The 14,623-nt window shown below is 42.5% G+C and overlaps 1 protein-coding gene across 4 annotated transcripts in view; it reads left to right on the top strand.

Moving 5' to 3' along the window:
* CLCN4 (chloride voltage-gated channel 4) overlaps positions 1–14,185 on the top strand; it is a 55,215-nt gene extending 41,030 nt beyond the window's left edge. For all 4 annotated transcript variants that reach the window (XM_028522271.2, XM_028522272.2, XM_036016286.1 and 1 more), the window contains 2 exons: positions 4,790–5,006; positions 12,113–14,185. In XM_028522271.2, the coding sequence (XP_028378072.1) occupies positions 4,790–5,006; positions 12,113–12,203 (308 nt within the window). In that variant the 3' untranslated portion in view covers positions 12,204–14,185. The remainder of the gene's footprint in view (positions 1–4,789; positions 5,007–12,112) is intronic.
* The last annotated feature ends 438 nt before the right edge of the window (positions 14,186–14,623 follow it).

The following is a 14,623-nucleotide window of genomic DNA, read 5'->3' on the forward strand; positions in this document are numbered from 1 at the left end:
TTTGTTTCACCCTACCCTTTGTTAACTATCTCTCAGGCTCTCCCTTTGAATTCCCAAATCTCTTCACATGTTAAATAGCTTTGGAGCTATCTTTAAAGTGTGTTCATTGAAGGCTTTGTAAAATAAATTTAGATAAACTATATCCTGTAATTTTAGGTTATTGCTCAAACATATTTACCTGTCACAGAGCAATACCTGATTGTCTATTTTAGACATGATAGCACATTTGTGCTTAAGTGCTCAGTAAGGAGGCTTCTCTTATAGGTCCTGTTGCTTAACAGGTAGGTGCCTTTTATCCATAAATATCATCTTATAGAAAAACAAAAATTTAAAAAGCTGTATAGGAAGGTTGGGTTTGTTCTAAAATAATGTAATCAGCAACCTTTAAAAAATGTATTCAATCCCTAAAATCCTTTAAGCAAAGGTTGAAATTAAGAAAATAAAGTAATAAATGTCATAGAATCCATTACCTGTTGTGTAGCTGCAGGCACACCTGCTAAGAGACAGTTTACTAATTTTGCTGAAAGCCATTACTGTAATCAAGTGGGAAGCAGCAATTGTCATCAACCAGTTAGAGAAGAAATTTAAGCTTGCCAACTGAGTGCTCCCCTCGAAGCTATGTTTGGAATGTCTGAAGAGGCAACACACAGTGTAAATAATACCTATATGCTTTCAATCAGACCAAGGATAGTATAGAAGCTGCTATTTACATGGTTTGTGGAAAGGCAAGGAGTGTTTCATTCTGAGCAATCAGAAAAGCTGTTTTCCTGGTCTGTGGAAATGGAAGACTCTCTGTATTCTGGTGGAGAAATGTGTGACCTATATTAGCAAAATTATATATACCCTTTTGTGAATATGGAAATATGACATTAGCATTTAGTTAGTAATGATCCCATGCAGATTCTGCTTTCAGGGGAATTAGGAGCAAAAATTGTAGAATAGATCTGAGATAGTCTGGATAAGAAAAGAATGGTAAAATAGGCAAATCAGGATTTTTCTTATAGGTCATGTTAAAAATTGTAGCAGCTGTTCATGTGACAACCATGGCTGTCGTCTCTGTTAGAGAATACATCACTGGCACCATCTTGGAAGCGTGGCCCTCTTCACTATTACACACTAGCATACAGGGCCATATGGGACCACTGTTCAAATTCCTGGTAAATGGGACTTTATCCCTCAGTGCCATTTGCAAATATGAAGCTCTTTTCTTGCTCAGCAGGGCTCAGGCTCTTCTGAGTCTTGAGTTCCGCAATTAAGTGAGTACTGGTTGAGAGAGGACTCAGTGGGAAGCCACAAAGATGATTAAAGGGATGGAAAGTTAGAGTTATGGGCAGGAGTTAAGGGAACTCTGATTTTTTTTGTCTGGTGGATGATTTAATGATGATTCTGCAGCATGTGGAAGATGCTTACTTGCAGAAAGGGATCTACGTCCAGGACTGAATAAGAACATAAATGGCAGATCTGTTAGAAGGGCCGTTTAGAAGTCAAGAGGTTTTTTGCCAGGAGAACAGTGGGTGTTATCTGGTTCTTTCTGCTGGGGACTAAAACATATATAGGGAGGGGCTTCTCTATGCCTTAGTGAGCTATAACATCATGAAATAATCTGCTTTCTTTGCTAAATACTTTTTACTTTGTTATCACATCATTTTTGTACCGACTACCACTCTAGTTGCTTCCTATTTTCCATTTTAATCTTTCTCGTTAATTACATGTGTTCTTGTGGAAACATTTTTAATGAGGAGGATGGAGTGTTACTACCCTAAAAACATAATTAAATTCGAGTTTCTTGACCTTAAAACTGGTGATATTTGGGGTTGGATTATTCTTTATTGAGAGGGGTTGGCCTGCACACTGTAGGGTGTTGAGCAAAATCTCTGTTTTCGACTCAGTAGATGTGAGTAGGAAGCCCATCCCCCAGTTATGACAACCCAAAGTATCTGCAGATATTACTAAATGTCCCCTGAGGGTAGGAAAGATTGCTCCCAGTCAAGAACCATTGCTCTAAAGTCATTGTAATAGCTTACTGAATATGTGATTATTTCTAGTCTTTTACAATTTTTTGGCTTATCATAGTTTGTGAAATTCACTTTATCAACACTTTCTTACCCTCCCTGAACCTGGCATTATGATCATATTGCTGCTAGAAAGTGGAATGTCAAGTCAAATGACCTTAGCAGGTGCTCCTAAAATGTACATCATTTTTCGGAAGCCATGGTCATTAATACCAGTTCTGGTACAATGTACAATAAACCTCCTTGTTAAAAACAGCTTAACTACTTGATTTTTAAAACAATTAAAAATGAAGTTTACCGCATTTTTAAAGTGAAAGTAATACATACTTAGAGAATATTGGGGAAGTCAGAAGTAAATAGCAAGCAGAAAAGGGCCTCCGCATTCTCAAAGCCATAGAAGGCCATGGTTAATATTTGGTGCATTTCCTTCTTGTCTTTCACATGTGTAAACATTGGGTGTTTTCGGGGGATCATTTTCTAACACAGGCTCCCACGAGTGTTTGGGGTGTGGGAGTCTCTTACAGCATGAGATCTTTCCCTGGGAGAGGAGTCAGTGTAACCTTTCACACAGGAAATATTTCTTGCGTATCCACCATGTGCCCCAACACTTCTAGGAGCTAGAATTCAAGGGTGACCCTCTGTGAACTTACATGTTCAAATGTGTTGCAGGCATTTGGGTGACTAATGAAGATTTCTTGTTCAAACTGAGAGTGGATTGGTCACCCTCATGGAGAGATGTGTGGAGCTTTCTTGCTGGTTCTTCTTCTGTTCACCAGCTTTTGGCCTGTGCATAGGATCTCCACCCCCAGAGTTCAAAGCTTGAACGTGTCTTTCTAACAGAGTTCTGAAGTGGCCTAGCAGAGCTCGTCTGGAGAGAGCAGCAGCTGGTGCTTTTGGAATAGCAAGGAGCATAGCTCAGACCTCCGGCTCTAACCCCACCTGCTGCCTTTTATTCCTTGTCCAGCATTGACTAGCTCATGGGCTTTCATTCCTAATGCCTCCTACGTGCAATAGGCTCTGTTCTACATGACAGGCAAAGCCAAGTCCAACATTTAGTGGGCTTACTCACTCTTCACTCACTTGTTGATGGATTGGTTCATGCATGCATTTGGCAAATATGTATTTGGTGTCTGCTGTATGCTAGGCATCCTCCAGGCACTGGGAATGCACTGGTAAGCAAGAATTTAATGAACTAGCTGTTGTTAGAATCGGGCTTCTAACCCAAACAGTAGATAGCCAAGGAAATGGAAGCTCATGTATTTCAACAAGTGGACTGACAGGGTACTAAGTTGCATTTGATTTTATAAGGGATTCAGCAAATTCATGTGATCAGTCCTTGATTGAGGTGTGTGGATTGATCCATTTCTAATTTCAACCTGATTATTGAAAGAGATGGGATTCTCGTTATGTGGGAGTTTTGGTGAATCAATTGGTGTATGAAAATGAGCCAGTAGGTACGTGTTGACTCTTGCCTCCCACCTGAGTGCTCAGGACAGAACCATCTTGATTTAGGAAAGAAGTGGGTGGTGTGCGTCATGTAGCATCTCCATTTGAAAATGCGTTGTGCCTCAATGTCATCTGGCATTTGTGGATGAATCATATCCCATGTGAGGTGACTAGATTTAACCTGACCCAAATAATGTGCAGGCATTTGCCCAGTGGGCCCCTTGTTTCTCTTTTAAACAGAGACCCTTTTTCCAACTCGCCTGACCCCCTAATGCTGCCAGTTCTCCATTAGAGTACTCTATGCAGTTAATGGCCGTAGAGCAGGCAGTTCGAACAGTATAGGTGAATTGTAGTCTTTGAGAAAGCAAGAACTATATTATAAAAACCAGGATTCATTTGAAGGCAAGCCTCACTGTACAATTTTCCTAACCTTTTCCCATGAACCAAAAGAAAGATTAACATTCCAACAGAAGGAAAATTGCCTTGGAGAAATATCTTGAGACCGATGGATTTGTTTCATGTGTGACTTAAAATAGCCTGGGTTTCTAGTGCTGCAGAAAGCTGTATTCTAATGAGTTCCTGTTACCCCACTTTTCTTCAGCTCTCTTTTACATGGCCTTGCCTATAGATAGAAATAGGCTAATTGTTACCATAACAGTTTTACTCTATTTCTCGGAGAAATCCTCAAAATGGCCCCCTTTTAAGAATGGAGATCTAAGGGGAGGGAGATGCGACTTTTCTAGGGGTATTTCTTTGGTTCCAAGGATCCTATTTGGGATTGAGCTACATTTCTGGGCTGTGAGCCTGGGATGGCCCTGTTCATTTCTTGTTCCTTTCTGGACTCAAAATACCATTTGGGCCAACTGTGAGTTAGTTTGTGGAAAAAACAAACAAACAAACCGATGTATTAAGGTCACTAAGTAGCTAAATGAGGTCTCTTGTCATGTCAAACTTCAGCCCATGGTATGAGGTGAAGAAGTGCTGGAAAGGTGAGGGTGGAGGGCTCTGGGCCTTCTGGGTGCCCTGGAGTTCAGGGGAAGCAATGCATTCCCCCAAAGGAGCATTCATGGTCAGGCCTATGTTTTAAGATGTTGGCAGTGAATGGTTGGGGTCATAGCAAAGGGACTCTAGCCCAGCAATGGCTGATTTCATAGATGGTTGGCTGAAGCCCTTCATTAACGATGTGGAGTTTTCCCTCTGAACCCCTTTTCTGTGGGATTCTAGGATGCGGGTGGTGGGAGGATGTGTGTTCCTGTGGTTCTGGGGTCGGGACAGTTGCTAAGCAAGGGATTTTGGTGTGGCTCATCCTTCTGCTCGCCCATTCATTCTAGAGAATGCCAGACAGAGGCAGGAGGGCATCGTGAGCAATTCCATCATGTACTTCACGGAGGAGCCCCCTGAGCTGCCGGCCAACAGCCCGCAACCCCTGAAGCTGCGCCGTGTCCTAAACCTCAGTCCTTTCACAGTCACGGACCACACGCCCATGGAGACGGTGGTAGATATCTTCCGGAAACTGGGGCTCCGGCAATGCCTGGTGACACGCAGTGGGTGAGTGGCTGGACTAGTGTTGATGGAATGTGTACTGTGGCCAGACTTGGGAGAACAAGATGAACGAGAGGTGGTCTTGGTCCTTAGGGCCCTCAAGGACCAGCACTTGGTCGAGGATGGTGGGATGTTGTTGTGGGTACGTTGAGAAGACAATGACTGGGAGCTGTGGGAACTTAACACAGGGACTAGTGCAGCCCAGGAAGGCTGGAAAAGCTTCCAGGTGGGACTGCTATCTGGCCTGAGGCTGTAGGTTGAGCCAAAAAGGGAAGGAGGCAAAGGAAAGAGCTTGGGGCTGCTTTTGTACTACCCAGGTGAAGCCTGGCTCAAGGAGAAGGCACAGCCTGTTCTGCTGTGATGTGACATATACCTGCCTTACACTCATGGTGCTGGTCATATGCAAAACTGGGCAATGAGAAGCACAGGGCTTGTGAGAAAAAAATAGAGTTAGGGGCACAATACTCAAAAACTTCGTCAGTGACACATTAAAAAAGAAAGATGGAAAGGTAATAAAAATGGCAGTACCATTTTAGACACATTAAATGATTAAGAAATATAGCAATATGACAATAAATAGGTCACATCACCTTGAGAGACCCCGAGGTTGGCTCGTGGACCTGAGTGTTGTAAGGGCTACAGCTCTCGAGCATTTTTGTGTATTCCTGTGCCCTGGGGCCCAGCTGGGTGCAGTTGTCTGCACTCACCTGGAGTACCTCATGGATGAAATCACCAGAAGCAAATGTGAAGTTCTGTTATGCTGAGCTTGTTCCCTACTTTGTCAGTGCGGTCAAAACAAGTCCATGTGTTCAGCACAAACGTTATGGGAGAGCTGAGAGACTTAGCAGTCCCGTGGTATTGTCTCTGCGGCAGCAGCATTCCTTTTGCTTTGTGTGTTTATATAAACCAGGCAGGCAGCACTGCAAAGCTCAAAGGGTCATGATGGCATGAGCAGTGAAATGCCCCTGGGACCATTCTTTGGGCTCAGAGGTGTACCCCCAATTCCATGACCTGTGAAGCTTGGTAGGAGGAAGAGCTCGGCTTGGTCAGGGTAGCCTAGAGTCTCTGGTTGTCTGCCCAGTTCACTCCTTTATGGGCTGGGGCTAGGAGGTGTGGGGGGTGGGTTGCGGAGACATTGGTCTCCTAAGTATAATTTAGGCCTTTATAGGCTCCAGAGGCTTTACTCCCTGACATAGGTTACATTTCCAGAGCCAGCACACTCCAGTTTAATCCAGCACTTCCCCACTTGGCTGATTTTGCCTCCTCCCCACCCCGAGAGTTGGGTTGCCACAACTGTGGGGAAGGGGTGCTCCCGGCATCTGGTGGATGGAGGTCAGGGATACTGCTCAGGACCTTATAATGCACAGCACAACCCCCATTGCAACAAAGAATCATCGGGCCCTAAGCGTCACTAGCATTGCCATTGAGTGACCCTGGGTTGGATGCCAGAGAATAACCAAGTGAGCTGTCCTTACTCATTCAGCCTTCGTCCCACTGTTGTATAAACAGCAGCACAGGGCTCTGCAAGCAGCTGGATTTGCACATCGACCCAGAGAACTCCTAGCCAACAGGACAGGTGTCCTCCTAGCTTTGACAACAGCTGGGCAGGGGGTGTCTTGCCCTTGGGAAGGGCAATCAATAGGGAACAAATAAACAGATGGTTAAGGCTAGAGATTATTTTTGCCGTGACTTTTAAAGGAACTCAGTGGTTCACAAACTTGAGTGTGCATCAGAATCCTCAAGGATTAAACCTCCAAGTGGACCCCAGAGTGCTGGGCCCCAGGGCAGGTCTGGGGTGGGGGGTGCGTCAAATGTATATTTCTAACAAGCCCCGAAGGGCTGCTGTTGGTCAGGAGAACCCACTTTGCAAAACCCTGAAGCCCATGTATATATTGTACTTGAATTCCCAGCACTTGGCATAAATACTACTGTGATCATCCATGTCGTCTCAAGTGCATAGCAGTTTCTTTTTCCCTCTAAAATAATCATCCAATGTCAGTTACCATTGGAATTTGCAGTTCTGGCAGGAAATTCTGCTCCTAACACCCGCTCGCACCTCATGGAGCCCCATGAGGTTTTCCTGTGAAGATTTGGGTGCTGAAATTGGCTCCGAATGTTCTATGCGAAAACAAAATCACTCTCCCTCGCTCTCTCTCACTCTCTCTTTTGCTCTCGCTTTACATATTTTAAACAAACACAGATGCTGATAAGTTAGTGCTGGCAAGGGGTCCTTATGTGCAGGGCCTTTCATCTCCCCCGGCTTTCAGCCAGGGCAGGCATGTCTTAAGCCAGCGCGCGTTTTTGATTATTCTATTGCTGTGTGCCTTCCTTGCCTGTAGCTGACAGCCCAGCTCATCCTGTGGGCCTGCGTCATCCCCAGGATTTCTTGGGGCATTGGATCCAAGGTAGTTGTGAAACCGGACCAGGAACCAGAGAAGTCTTTGTCTCCAGAATGCCAGAAACCTACAGTGGCAAAGAGTGAATTTGGATGGGATTTTCCACACACAGGATCTAGAAAGAACAAGCGAGTCAGGGAGATGGTGCCAGCTTTTTCCCAAGATGTGCTAGGTGACCCCAGAAGAGTTCAGCTGCTTTAATCTGAATTATGTTCATGGTCCTAGATTGGCCATTTATTAGTTGCTGGATTCATTTAAACTACTACCCAAAGGGCTGGAAGTACAAAGTCTTGATTTAAATCAAGTGGGACATTTCACAGTACTAGTGACCCCTGCGTGATCTGATGTCGCCTCCTTCCAGATGGATGCGCAGCGTTCTTCAGTGGTAATTATTGTCAAGGGCCAGGGCAAAACTGATGCCTGCACCCAAGGCAGCTCCTGAATTTGTATTTGCCCCGCTGAACTGTTGTAACCAGCTTGACTTTCAGGCATTGTTGCAGGGCTCGAAGGGGGTCTTGTCAGGACTGCTTTAGGCAAAAGCCTGATCTTTGATGCTGTCTCCAGGGTAAAGATAAGGAAATAAAAACCAGGCTTTAAAGATATGGGAGGAGTGGTGTGTGTGTGTGTGTGTGTGTGTGTGTGTGTGGTCTAGGCAAGTTCTCAGCACTTTGCAAACACCAACAAGTCATATTTTTTAAAAGCAACATTGGTTTGATCATCTCACTGAGGATCTATTTGATTGGAGACCCGGAAAAGGCTCAAGAAGTGTTTAAAAATAAAGACCAGGGGCTTGTCATCCACTGAGGGACATGGGTCTAATCTAATCTAAGTGGTGTTACCCAAGTGCTTCAGAGGCACATGTCCTGAGCCATGCTTCCAAGCAGAAAACACATTTCAAAGAGAACAAAAGAGCATTTGAAGCTGAGGGATTATCTATCAGCCAGCAACTGCCAGCAGCAGAACTTCTTCCCACCGTGTCCGGACACACCTTTCCGAGGCCAACTGCTCACACCTGCTCCCATTTCTATTGTGATCACACTGTCTTAGTGGTGTGTTATAGGCATTCTGCTTGCCTTCTACCTATTCGCCTTTTATATTAAAGGGAGTTGAAGGCTGTTATGCACTGGATTATGTCATCCCCATGCTCCAAATTCTTACGTTGAAGCCCTGACCTCTGATGTGACTATTCGGAGATATGGGCTTTAAGGGAATAATTAAGATTAAATGAGGTCATGAGTGGGACCCTAATCTGATAGAACTGGTGTCGTCATAAGAAGAGGAAGAGACACTGGGGATGCTCAAACAGAGAAAAGGGCCATGTGAGGTCACAGCAAAAAGGCAGATGTCTGCAAGCCAAGGAGACAGATCTCTGCAGAAATCAACCCTGTCGGCTCCTTGATCTCAACCTTCCAATCCCCGTAACTGTGAGAACCTACATTTCTGTTGTTTAACCCACGCAGTCTGTGGTGCTTTGTTATGGCAGCTCAAGTAGACTGAGTCAGGACTCAGACTCAGTTTGGAAGATTTAGTAAACAGCATCTGGTTTTCTGGGGCATCGTCAGTTTGACTGCATTTTGATAAATTTCAGAAACATATTTAAAGTATCATGTGAACATGTTTAAAGTCAAGTAGCTCTAAACAGCTAGAATGAAAAACAATTCCAGACTTTATCCTTCTTCACTACCCATATCCCTTCAGCAAAACCCTCCCCTCCAAGAGTTTTGTTTTCTTTAATTAATAGACTTTATTTCTTGGAGCAGTTTTAGGTTTATAGAAAAATTGAACAGCAAGTACAGAGTTCCCATATTCCCTCTCTTGTACCTTCAGTTTCCCTTCTTGTTAACATCTTCATTGGTGCATTGTTTTTGTTGCCGTTGATGAACCAATAGCAATATATTGTTGTGAAAAGATCTGTAGTTGACATTAGAGTTCACCCTTAGTGTTGCATGTTCTATCGGTTTTGACAAATGGAGAACAGCATGTACCCACAATTATAGTATCACACAGAGTATCACATAGGGCAGTTTCACTGCCCTAAACATCCTCTGTGCTCTGCCTGTTCATCTCTCCTTCTCTGACCTTCCCACAACCCCTGGAAACCACTGGTCTTTTTTTACTATCTCCTTAGCTTTGTCTTTTCTAGAATGTCAGAGAATTGGAATCACACAGCCTTCCCAGACTGGCTTCTCTTAGCAAAATTCATTGAAGGTTCCTCCACATCTTTATCTGGCTTGATAGCTCATTTCTTTTTAGCACTGAACAATATTCTATTGTCTGCATGTTTATTTATCTATTTAAATTCCTAAAGGACATCTTGGTTGCTTCCAAGTTTTGGAAATTATGAATGAAGCATGTATCTTCTAAGAGTAAGGGCACTCATTTTACATAACCACTAAACCATAATTATACAAAATTAATAATAGCTCAGTTTATCACTCAATATCTAGTTCATACCAAATTTCAATCCAGAATTCCTTCAAGGTTCATACATTGCATTTGGTTGTTTTGCCTCATTCATCTTTCATTTAAAATAGCTCCCTGCCTTATTTTGTTTGTTATTTGTGACATAGATTTTTTTTGAAGAGTCCAGACCAGTAGTCTCACATTCTGAATTTGTTTGATTGCTTCCTCATGGTTTGATTTGGTTTAAGTAGTTTTTGGCAACATTTCAAAGTAGATGATGTCATAATGTCAGCTTTTCCGACTTTGTTGGTGATAAGCTCCATCACTTGGATGAGGTGGTGATGGCCGGAACCCTCACTTGTAAAGGGACATTTTTCTTTTTGTAAGTAATCTGTGGAGGGATGCTTTGAGACCACGTGAATTTTCTGTTTTCCAGCAGGCATTTACCCAGTGCTTTTGGAATCCATTGGTAATTATTTTTTTAAAGATTTATTTATTTATTTTTAGAGAGGGAAAGGAGGGAGGGGGAGAGAGAGAGAGAGAAACATGAATGTGCGGTTGCTGGGGGCCGTGGCCTGCAACCCTGGCATGTGCCCTGGCTGGGAATTGAACCTGCGATACTTTGGTTCGCAGCCCACGCTCAATCCACTGAGCTACGCCAGCCAGGGCCATTGGTAATTATTGACTGAACTAATTCTTACATCGTGGTTGCAAAATGTTGGTTTTCTAATTCTATTCTGCTTTCTACATTTTTCCTAATTTTTTGATTATCGTGATAGAGTCATGATGCTTTATTTCAGTGTTTTGTCATTTATATTGTCATTATTCTTTTTTTAAAACATGCTTTTAAAGGCCACTTTTTACTCTTTTCCTATCTCCTGAGTTGTTCCTATGTGATAATGTGGAAGGGGTAGTATCTGCTGTCTCCCCCAGTGTGATAGAGAAACTAACACAAGAAATCAATCACTTGTTTAAGGTCCAATGTGACCAGGGACAAAGAAGTCAGAATTTTGGCATGATAATTTCACGAATCAGTGTGCATTTTACCAGATGTAACTGACTTGAATACTGCTCTGAATATTTGAATTCCCTTTGAATATTTACTTTCTATTAGTAAGAGATGAGTTTGACTGATTTGGCTTTAATTAGACAAATGGCAGTGTGTTACAGTTGTGTTTTCTGCTTTTTTGGTACATCATCATTTTATACAGATACAGAGAAGCTGGTCATTTTAATAGCTCTACAGTATCCCACAGTGTCAGACTGCCATAGTTTACTTCTCCATTCCCATTTCCTTGGATTTGATGGAGACATGGTGAGCAGCATTTTGCAAACTAATTTTGCAATGGAACTTCTTTTCTCCAAAGGAGTTGTGTATATCACCTTCTTTCAAGTCCTTCACTGTACCTAGCTAGAAGGCATGATCTGTTCCAGCAGGTGGTCATTTAAATATTTAATAAAATCAAGAGCAAAGCAAGGGGTGTTGTGAATGGACATCCAAGTGTGCACTGCATAATTTGGGGGGCACTATTTACACAGTAGTGTTTGTGAAGGGCTCTCCCTGGAGTTGTGCAATGTACTGTCTAGGCGGCCCTACACAAGTGACCCTGGCAGGTGGTATTGTTTTTCTAAGTTGAAAGCAATGGAATTTTGGAAGAGGACGTAATTTACAGATGTAGTCCGAGATGAACGTGAAACTGTACCCTCCTAGTAAGATAGATATAAAATAGCATCAGTTACTATACTTAAAATACCTTACACTTGGAATTTCTGTGGGGTGGGCAAGTTTTGACGATGGCTTTGATAAAACCCTTTTATTTTATGGATTCTCATCTTGAAATTTAGGAGTATTAGTCATCACAAGTTTGCTGCTGGAATAAACAAGTTTGCGATCTCAGTGGCCTGGTGTGTCAGGTTTATTTTCTCCCCCGTGTCACATCCAGTGTGGGTTGTAGCAGGACTGGGCTCTGTAAACACACAGTCATGCAAGGATCAGGTCTTTGAATCTGGTGGCTCCTAAATCAAACCCATGTTACCTCAGAGTCCTTCACTGGCTCCTGTGCCTCTGTTCGGTAGATCAGGAGAGAGAGTATGAGGAAATCTGTGAGCAAATTGGGAGGGGCATCCCTCATGTCTACCCATATACCGCTGGCCAGAGCTCACTCAGTTGGCCACATCCAACTGTAAGGGAATCTGGCAACGTTGTCTCTCTGTATGCCCAGGTGAAAAGTGAGAGAGGCGCTGGTTTTAAGGGACAGACATGAGTCAGTACTGCAAGGTTGACCTCTTTTCTCTATTTTGTTTCTTCTCCAGGAGACTTCTTGGCATCATCACAAAAAAGGATGTTCTGAGACATATGGCCCAGATGGCAAACCAGGATCCCGAATCCATCATGTTTAATTAGAAACAAGATGGCAATTATTATGAGAAAAATACAACTGTGTCATTTTAAAAGAAGTAAACAAATGATGTGTTATAATTCTAAAGAATGATCCAAAAGCTTTGTTTGAAAGGAAGGGAAGACAGATGAAACCTTTTGTTAAAAAATACATCAATGAGTAGGCATTTTTATAGCTTTAACCCCTTATAAGTTTCAAATTGTGTTTGTTAATGACTTTACTAACTGCTATGGGGGCATGTGGGTGGGTGTAAACTATGTGGTTTGTACAGGGACATGGAACACAAATGCTGAATCAACAAATGTTTGCCCTTCTGTTCAAGGCTGATGTTTGTGAAGCTTTGAGTCCATAAGGCAAAGGGCTATTGGTGTGTCGGTGTCCTTACTTACTGGTTCCTGAAGTTTTGCTGCTATGTTACTGAATCAGACTAAAGATATTTGCACTTACTTTGTTGGAATAGAAAAAGAAATTAAATTTGAACATAGTGAAAACTGTAAGTATGGGTTCATGCATGTCTACCCCATTTTTTGCTTCTTTTCTCAGTCTATTATTTTACTTATCCATCAGTTTCTGAACCTACATCAGGGTCACCTGTTATGATGAGTATGAAGAAATCATTTCTCTCTCCAAGTCCAACATCTTGGGACTGCCTGGTGAACAATCGGAACATTTAGTGCTGCACTGTATTCCCTTCCATGCAAAGGGGTTCATTCTTGTTTTGAGAGTGTACACACCCAATCACTGATTTGCATCCTCATCGCATTTGCTTATTTATTGCTTTTGCCTGCGCATTCTTAAATATTGATCAGTGCAGCACTTTCTATGGGCCATATCCTATATGCTGCCAGCTTGCCATAAGTGTGCTTTAATTTCCAAATAGCCTATACAAGAATCAGAACAGGCTACCCAGTGTTACTACTTATTTTCCCTCTCAGATCTTAAGAAATATGACTGCAGAGAGGGTGAGGCATATGAGTTCTCAGTGGGAACTCCTCCAAATGGATTGCAAGAGAAATACTAAATTGATTCTAAATCTGTTCCATTCTCTTCTCTGTAGGATGCAAAATGCCCAGCTTTAATGTATAAGCATGCATTTTCATACCAGCAATCAAAGCACAGAAGGACGGAGTTAAATTCTAGACAGCCAATTTGTGCATTGGGCATCTTTGTATTGAATGTAATGATGCATTTATTCTTTCAGTCAGGACTTCTGTCTTTTCTGGGGGAAGAAATTAAGCTATGTTTTTTAGGTCCACTGTATGATCTATGTGAATAAGAGTTATCCTGGTTGCTCTTTCTCTTTAGTCTGTTCTCTTTTCACTGCGTCATCCTCATCCTTCTCAATATCATTATTGGATATTGATGTATCAAGGGTGCATTTGGCTGCAAATCAAAGAAAATCCAATCAACAGTGATGAGCTGAATAGGAAACCTGGGATTGCATACCCAGGACTATCATCTCCATAGTATCATCAAGGGTCCACACTCCTTGGTATTTTTTTCCCACCATCCTTTGTGGCATAGTCTCAAGATGGTTACTGAACTGCTGGTGTGATGTCTGCTTTCTAAGCAGGAGGAGGCTAATAACAGGCGCAATGATAATATCAAGAAAGCAAAGCTGTCCAAGAAATGCCCAGCTTTCACCCATTGGCTAGAATTCTGTCACCTGGCACCCCCAGCTACATGTGAGTCTGGGAAGGACAGCGTTTAGTGAGGCATATTACTCTCTGAACAAGATTTAGATTCTCTTAATGAGGAAGGGGTATTGGTCCTTGGGAGGGGGGGTGTTGTCTGCTGTATTGGATGCCATCATTGTGCCCCTGTCATTGTCCTTCCTATCCTCTTTACCTTTGTTTGCTGAAGCCCTTTGAACACTCTCTTCTAACCTTACAGTCTCCACTCCTCTTTCAGATGTGACACAGAATTCCTAATCAGATTCCACAATTTCTTAGCCCAAATAAAAATGTTAATCTTGGATAAAAACCTACCTAAAAGTGGTTTTCTATGACAATTTCTAGTTGATATGTTTAAAAAGTTTAAGTTAGATCACACTGACAAACTATGGACAATTTGTTTCTGTAATTGGCTCCCTCCAAAATAATATCAGATGGCTACTTCAGTGTGGACATACAGGAGTAGGGAATTCAGTATTCACTCTTAAAATAGAACAAAATTTGTTCTTTCATCCATGGCACGTACATATTGAGTAACAGATCCTAATATTAGTATTGTTATTGGGTTTCCATGGAACAAATGCAAGTGAAGCTGGAGTTTCCTGGACTTTAAATCTGAAAAAGTCTTAGGGATTGCTTCATGTAGTTCCCCTCTTATTCCCATGTGGCGTTCCAAAGAGTATTAGTCATAGTCTGGGTTAGGTAATCCAGGATAGCCTTTTAGCTGAAAACAAGGAGCTTCAGTAGGGAAC

This window comes from Phyllostomus discolor, chromosome X (genome assembly GCF_004126475.2).
Source record: "Phyllostomus discolor isolate MPI-MPIP mPhyDis1 chromosome X, mPhyDis1.pri.v3, whole genome shotgun sequence".
Taxonomy (NCBI): domain Eukaryota; kingdom Metazoa; phylum Chordata; class Mammalia; order Chiroptera; family Phyllostomidae; genus Phyllostomus; species Phyllostomus discolor.